This window comes from Actinia tenebrosa, unplaced genomic scaffold, assembly GCF_029948245.1.
Source record: "Actinia tenebrosa isolate PJP-AT-01 unplaced genomic scaffold, QUT_ActTen_1.0 PGA_scaffold6__47_contigs__length_16458017, whole genome shotgun sequence".
Taxonomy (NCBI): domain Eukaryota; kingdom Metazoa; phylum Cnidaria; class Anthozoa; order Actiniaria; family Actiniidae; genus Actinia; species Actinia tenebrosa.
Genome location: NW_028292583.1, coordinates 1,645,003 through 1,652,508, shown reverse-complemented (window position 1 = coordinate 1,652,508; position 7,506 = coordinate 1,645,003). Strand labels below are relative to the sequence as shown.

The window sequence follows — 7,506 nt, the reverse complement described above, 5'->3', positions numbered from 1 at the left end:
CTTTTACCTTCACCGAAGAGAGAAGAAAATTAAAGAGGCGGAGACTCTATCAGCAGGGTAATACCCAACAATCAAACTGCATATATTTTGCACTTAGAGATATCTACATATATTCCAGAGCGGAGGCGATTCCAATGAATCAAACCTTTCCTGAATTCACTCGAGTGACCATGGAACGATAGTTCAAATTCGAGTTTGGACTTGATGTGTTCATAGATACAGTTACTATATACTACCAAGTCCGCCTCGAGCTCCACTTGAACCCATTTCGTTGTCACTCAAGAAAAATGTAATTTCGAGGTAAGCTGTTACCTCGGAAACCAATTGAACTTAGATTTTATCGTTTAATTTTTTATTCTTTATTCTTCACATGACTTCACCCAATCACCCCGCTATTGTCCTCCTTGCCGGAAAGTGGAAAAAAATTCTGAAAGGAGCTGGGGGAGTATTTTTTTCACCTGCGGTCATGCCATGTCTTAATCAATGTCGGAGACTTAACAACATCAACGTCTTACCATTATTAAAAACCTACTAGCGTCAAACTGTTCAAAATCAGGTGGATCAAAGCCTGTAACCAAGATTTTCATTGAGAACAACTTCTGTGTTTTCGGGTCGCAGTTCACTGGGAACTTAAATGATTATAAGAGAGGCGGAAGTCTTATTGTTTTGGTTCAATATTTCAAGCCTATTACCGGGTTAATAAGTAAAACTAGTTTTTTCCCCCAGTTTTTAATTAATACCGTTTTAGCTTTCTCAGTGTGGCGGCGACAAAGGCGGCTTTTTAACTACAGTTTTTTCAGAATTTCCTCATTTAAAAAGGCTCACGTTTTTAAAAAGAAAATAGCTCTATACAAAGGACTGCTGAGTACTAGCTAAAGATGCTTTCATGCCAGTAAAACAATACAAATAGCATGGATTTCCTCATCATCTAATTGCTGTTGGGCTAAATGAATTGGTCTTTTCATGCCGGCGTAATTTTTAGGAAACTTATTTTACGAAGTAAAGTGCCAACGTCTCAGACATAACGACTCCAAAGATTCAAAAATTTGTTTTCTCATATCATATCTTAGCAATTGCAGTATTTTTCTTTGATATGATGGTTTTCACTCGTAACGCCTTAAGTAGGTACATGGGAAAACGTTTTTTAAAGTGAATCGTAAACTCAGTCTTCTATTAGGTATTCTCTTGAAAACGCAAAAATTCTTTATTCCTGGAAAGAAACGAGTTCATTTTTTCTGCGATCGCTTCTAACATTTTTATTTTCATCCGGTCTGTCTATTCCTATGCCCTCGAGCGTTTATTAACAACTTTCATTTTAGGGAAATGTTTTTGTCTGAATATCTAGAATAGGCTGCCGGCTCTTTAAAATCATTTGTATGCGGCAAAAATATTCTCTCGATGGTTTTCCTGTGTTTTTATCTTCTCGTACGTTTTTCCCGCCATTTTTTTAAAAAGTCCAACCCAGGTACCCGCGGTTAAGAAGCAAAACCAAGATGGCGGCTGATTCTATAATCTTTCTCCAAGTGCACTTTACCATCTTGGATCCTCCTTGGGAGATATTTCTAATTTCAGCATTGACAATAGAGGATAAATACTTGCCGAGGGTGAGAAAAACTTTACAAGTACGTAGCAATAATTTATTCTTCACAAATCATTTAGGGGATTTATTTACTTACAAGTTAAAAATCAACTGTAAGCTTTATGTAAGACTTAAAAGTTAAGTCTTAGGACATATAACTAAACTTTTCGGGAACCATATGTTTATCTAAGATGTCCTAAACGCTACAAACTGTCCTTAGAAGTCGTCGCCAAAAGCGCGACAATATGCTAAATTAATTCTAAAAACATCTGGTTTGAGATTGAGATTCTATCGAATTATGTTGACACGAAGTCGTGGAGTCGAACACGAAATGATTGCTTCAAAATTCCGCCCCAAAACTCATCTTTTCTCCAATCAGTTGTGCCTCCTTAAATTAATTTAACTTCACGGTGATTCATTCAATGTTTAGGTTCAATATATTTGAAGAATCACTGTAATTTTCTAGGGTAACGATTGCCTCATTCGAGAATGCAGTCAACTAAATGCAAATGGTTTGTGTATTAGCCGTCAGAAGCCTGCTGTCGACCAATGGAAAATCACCTTACACCTGTCATCCCCAAAGAACCCGTTAAAAATAAATGACTTGATGCCCTTATTTGTCGCTTACGGCTCGAGAGAACCCCAAACACAACGATAATAGTCAGTACAAGTCGAGCCGCTCTTTTTTGTAGCTGGCAAACGAATATAAACAGATTTGTTTCGCAGGATAGCCTGAAACATGGCGCGCGTCTTTGGTTTTTACTGCATTGCATATTCGTTGTTTTTCTTGGCAAAACCTACTGGAAACACAATGGCTGCTAGTCTTAACAAGTAAGCAACCGTTTGAGATGTAATTCTGACTTCAAATGCCAGTTGTAAAGGGGATTTTCCATTCTCTTTTTCAGTACAAAAAGTTGGGCGCAGCAGATCGGGAATAACATAACGCAACTGTTCCAAGATGTGACCAAATACAACGAAATAAAAAAGGTGAATGCTGCAAATGTTGTGATTTCGTTCATGTTTAGAACCTTAGATTTTCCAGTGGCTAGTAGTTCGTGTGCATGCAACGGAAGCCATGCTACGCTTGAAGTACTTTTCTGTTGTGACTTTAGGATAAAATGTTTTATTTCTCTCCATTCATTCAGAAATACAGTCCAACAAATCTCACACTTAAAGAAAGAGATGGTCCGAAGGTTGCCGAAAAGATGAAAGAACAGCTTGAGTCTGTTCTACAAAGCAGAATTCAGACAGTCAAGGTACGTAGTTCTTCTACACACTAAACGGTTTAAAGTAAATATGAAGAGCAAATGGAGTTATTTTTAGAACTAGACTAAGAAATTTCCATGCTACGGAAAAAAAGGTCGTCGCTAGAATTTGACTTTTTCCCCGGCGATATTTCATGTGGTAAGCTTTTCTTCGCATGTTTAGCTAACCACTTTTGACTTTCCGCAACCATCGTTCGTTTACCTTAACACATCCACCCATCTTTGTGTCGTCAGCGTAGCATTTAGAACTGAATGATACCACTGTACACTATATTTTTGTTTAAGTTACTCAGCCTTCTCAATCATTCTCTTTAAACACTGAAAGGAATTCACACGAATATTACGCTTGCCAAAGGATAGTTTTATTTTGTTTCGATAGTAATATCTCGATTGTAAATTGCAGCATCGTTCCATTCTCTTCTCGATTTAAATTTTTGATGAGGCATTTTTGGGCATGTGAAATTCACTGCACCTGATATGCCGATTTCTCGTACTTCAATAGACCAAAACAAGCGATAGATTTTAGCTTAATTTCATACTCACGATTATGTGTGCTTTTCAAGGGCTTGGAAGCCCTCAAAATGCTCTGAAAGCAACATTTTTGAAGTTATCATTCATTTTCATCGATATGACAAATTTGTAATCATCAGTCGCGGTATCGTATATTTATATGTTGTTGACTACAAAACCTGTTTAGCTCTACCGGTTGAAACACCTTACGAACCTCAAATTACCAAACACGAAATTCGTCGAGCAAAGGATTAGAAAACCACACAAAAAAAACGAATTCTGCTTCAATTTGAAGCCATGAATCCTGTCTTTTAAACATGAATAATTCGAAATGACACTTTTGTTTAATTTTTTCGCTAGTCAATTTGGTAGAATAAGTTAAATAGCTTAAATTAACCTAAATGGCCATATATTATTCTACATTTTATTTGTGACTGGTTTTCTAACGAAATTTTTTTCGTTAAGATATTTTAAACTTTTAATAGGATTTCAGTCTTTATTAAAAGAATTGCCTTTACTTTAAAAAAATTAGCTTATTCAAGTGAGTTCGAGTGATGTGTTTGGTTTCAAATATATGTGATGAGGGGAGGATTTAACCGGTATGGGGCCTCAAAATACCATCCTGTACAATCCCTACAATCATATATAAAAATCATACCACACACTAACTGATAATAAAGATACTATCATACGCTACCTGCTTTAAGGGAAAAAATATGTTAAATTTTTCCACTAAATAAAATAAAGATATTCTAAAATATTTCTTACACAAAAATCTACTGCTCAAGTAGACATTTTCCCTCGAAAATCTTGATACCAATTTATTTTAATTTTTCGGTCTACAGAGCATTTGACATTTAGTAGATTTTTTTATGATCTCAGTTGGAAATTTTGAGCTTTTGTGTTTCTAATCAATATATGTAGGTTTTTACATACATATGAGTTATTAGTAGGGCATGTTTTTAGCATATTTTTCTTCAGAACTGGTGCTATGATAGAGGTTTAAAAACAAGAATAAAGCAGATTCAAGGGAAGTGATTTTACAAAATGTGTGAATGCTTATCTTGGTACCATCATGATGATATACAGTCTGTAAACATACTGGTTGCTATAGAGCAAAAGAGAAACAAGTAGTTCCCTCAATTTTGAAAAGCCCTACAGCTTTTAGAGTGGTAGTCATACATTAAAAAGGCATACAAGTAGCCATTTCATATATATACTTTCATAAATTATTTTTTCCATTTTTTTAATGTCAATTTTGTGTGCTTTTTTGGGTCTCTCCCAAGATAGTCTTTCTTCAAATTCCCTAGTTTTCCTATGCTCTGCTTTTGGGGTTTAGTGTGCCAACCCCAGCGGTTGGAAATCTGAGGCTATATTTTTCCAAAATTGATTTGAATAAACAATAATTGGAAAAAGACATTCATATGACTAGAATTACAAAAACAGGAACATCTTTATTAAATTATTGTCTCCAATAACCATGATGTTAGAGGGAATTTGAATAATTATTTTATGTGCAATAAATGCCTTTAAAAAGCAGGTTTTTATAAACTTAGTATCATTTTTATCAAAATATTATTACTAATATTAAATAATTCAGACTTTTTAGAATTTTAATGTTACCTAACGATATATTTTTTACGAACAATTTTCCGTTTTATTTGTTGGCCTAATATGTTTTATTTTTGTCATAATATTTTCTTGGATTTTTTTTTTGTTGACATTTATCTATTTTTTATTTTAAATAATAATAATTTTTATTACAAATACAAATATGTATCTAAGAGCGAAATTATCAGAGTCAATATCGTACAATAACAGTATGAATGATCCGTAAAAAATCTGTGAATCAAAACGTTATTTTAAAATCTGTAATATAAATATAACTATGATAAAATGAAAAAAAAAACATTTATCTATTGCTCATGATTTTATTTGATCCTTTGGTTTCCTCAAGAATTTTCAATGACTTTCATATTGACCTTCAGTCTCATTTGATTTTGAATTACCTTTGGCACAGCACAGTAACTGTTGTTTTTAATGATCATTATCTCTTGTGAATGTCACACTGCATATCTCTTGATCTCTTTTTAAAACTTGGTAAAGAAATTTTGTCAACAAAACAGTAAGATTCCTAGAAAGTCTAACATGTCATCCAGGTGTTGGCTAACGTACAATCATATAGCCACTAAATGCTACCATTTACCAGCTCTTGAGTTATCATTATCTTTATAAAGGACACAGTGCCTTCCTTTAGTTATCTTTATTTTTTCAAAGGTATATGAACAGTCATTAATATTATACATGCAGTTAGCGTGTAGTAGATTAGTTTAACTAATAGCCATAGCTATAGCTGTGCTGTTGTTATCCATATAATAGCATAATACCTACAAAATAGAATGGCTTTGTTTGTTATACGAGGATCTGGAAGAGAGGTCTATACTACTTCCCCACTCCTTCCCGGCTGAATTATTAAGTGGTACTTCAGGATTGAGACAAATACTAAATAGATGTGGGTTTTTGCATCAAATATTGGGGAAAAGTTATTAATGTCCAGAAGCACCTGTATAAAGTTGAATCCCTTGTGTGAATTATTTATTTGTTATGTTTCAGAGTTTTAGATTACATTTAGATTTTTTAGATAATTTCACAAATGACTGAATAAAAAGACTTTATAACCACACTGTTTTTGTCAATATAAATAATAATATTGTTTAGTCCCTTTGGCAGTGAAAAAAAAAAGCCATCCAGATCAATGTTGAAGACAAAACAACAGATATTTTGAATTAAACATGATTAAAAAGTATAGTCTTTATTTTATGGGAGAGTGAATTCTGTTGTTTTGACCTGCAGATTGGTTTGGATTAGAAAATAAAGCAGGGGGTATTTTCTATTATTCTATATGTACTCATGTCTCATTTACTCTCAATAGACATTGGCTAAGAAAGCTGAAGAACTCAGAAAAAATTATACTTATGAAAAAGGCCTTTCCAGTGTAAGTACCATAGCTGGCCTATAGCAGTTCTGCTAGCCATAGGGGAGGGAGCAAGAGACTCAGTGATGGAAGAAAGGAAACAGAGAGCAGGAATAGAGATATAATGAATGAATAAATGAATGAGTGAAAGAAAGAAGAATGAATGAATGAATGAATGAATGAAATAATTAAAAAAAGAAAGAAAGAAAGGAAGGAAGGAAGGAAAGAAGAAAGAATTAATAAATGAACAGGAAAGATATCTAAAGCAAATGTGTGCAATCAACAACAAAAGAAGAGGAGAACTATGGAAAAGAAAGAAAGAAAGAAAGGAAGGAAGAAAGGAAGAAAGAAAGAAAGAAGGAATGGATGAATGAATAAATGAATGAAGAGAGAGAAAGAAAGAAAATAAGAGAGAAAGAAAGAAAGAAAGAGAGCAAGAGAGAAAGAGAGAAAGAAAGAGAGAAAAAATGAGGAGAGAAAGAGAGAAAGGAAAAAAAAAAAGACAAGAAGGAAGAAATGAATGAATGAATGACTGAGTGGTTGGCTTTATTGAAAATCAAATGAGGATTATAATTCTGGTCCTTAAAACAATCATCTTACTACAAAATATATTGCTTTTATTAGTTTCAGTATTATGACAGTAAATACCTACTAGGAGAAAACCACCTGGACTTGGTGAACGTACCTTCATTTGCTGATAAACTAATTAATTTAACCTATAGTACTGTGCACATACCTACAGATGTATATAATGGAAGTAAGTCCTAAAATGAGTTTCTAAGTATCATTAATAATAATTTGTAATGAGTTGATGTCTGGCAACTTGTGTCCTAATATACGTTTTAGAGAAACTTGCACTTTTAGCTGGCAAAAAAGTTGATCATGAAAAATTTATTAATTATTACTGTAAACCCAGGGAAGATCCAGGATGTTTAAGCACCCGACTCTCATCAATGAAACCTGAGTTGGAGTCCCACTGGGTTCATTGTTGTATGTGAATAGATTTTCTGGTTGGTTTTCTCCAGTGTTTTGAGGTCACAAGCAAAAAAGAATCCTTTGCCAAATTCAGTTCTTCCCAAGCCCTAAATCTGCCCTACACTGACAGAAAGTAATACATGCATTAAGTGCTGGCTTTAATTTCATTAAAGCTTGCACAACTGCAAGTCATTACAATTTTT

General features: G+C 33.7%; 1 protein-coding gene across 4 annotated transcripts in view; it reads left to right on the top strand.

The window, feature by feature from the left end:
• The first annotated feature begins 1,488 nt into the window (after positions 1 to 1,488).
• LOC116307683 (voltage-dependent calcium channel subunit alpha-2/delta-2) overlaps positions 1,489 to 7,506 on the top strand; it is a 32,276-nt gene continuing 26,258 nt past the window's right edge. For 2 of the 4 annotated variants that reach the window (XM_031717962.2, XM_031717960.2), the window contains exons 1-5: positions 2,201 to 2,410; positions 2,485 to 2,566; positions 2,725 to 2,835; positions 6,287 to 6,349; positions 6,953 to 7,085. In XM_031717962.2, coding sequence (XP_031573822.2) covers positions 2,319 to 2,410; positions 2,485 to 2,566; positions 2,725 to 2,835; positions 6,287 to 6,349; positions 6,953 to 7,085 — 481 coding nt within the window. In that variant the 5' untranslated portion in view covers positions 2,201 to 2,318. Of the gene's footprint in view, positions 1,623 to 2,199; positions 2,411 to 2,484; positions 2,567 to 2,724; positions 2,836 to 6,286; positions 6,350 to 6,952; positions 7,086 to 7,506 lie in introns of those variants that run through there. The other 2 variants (XM_031717964.2, XM_031717961.2) reach the window with 2 other exon arrangements.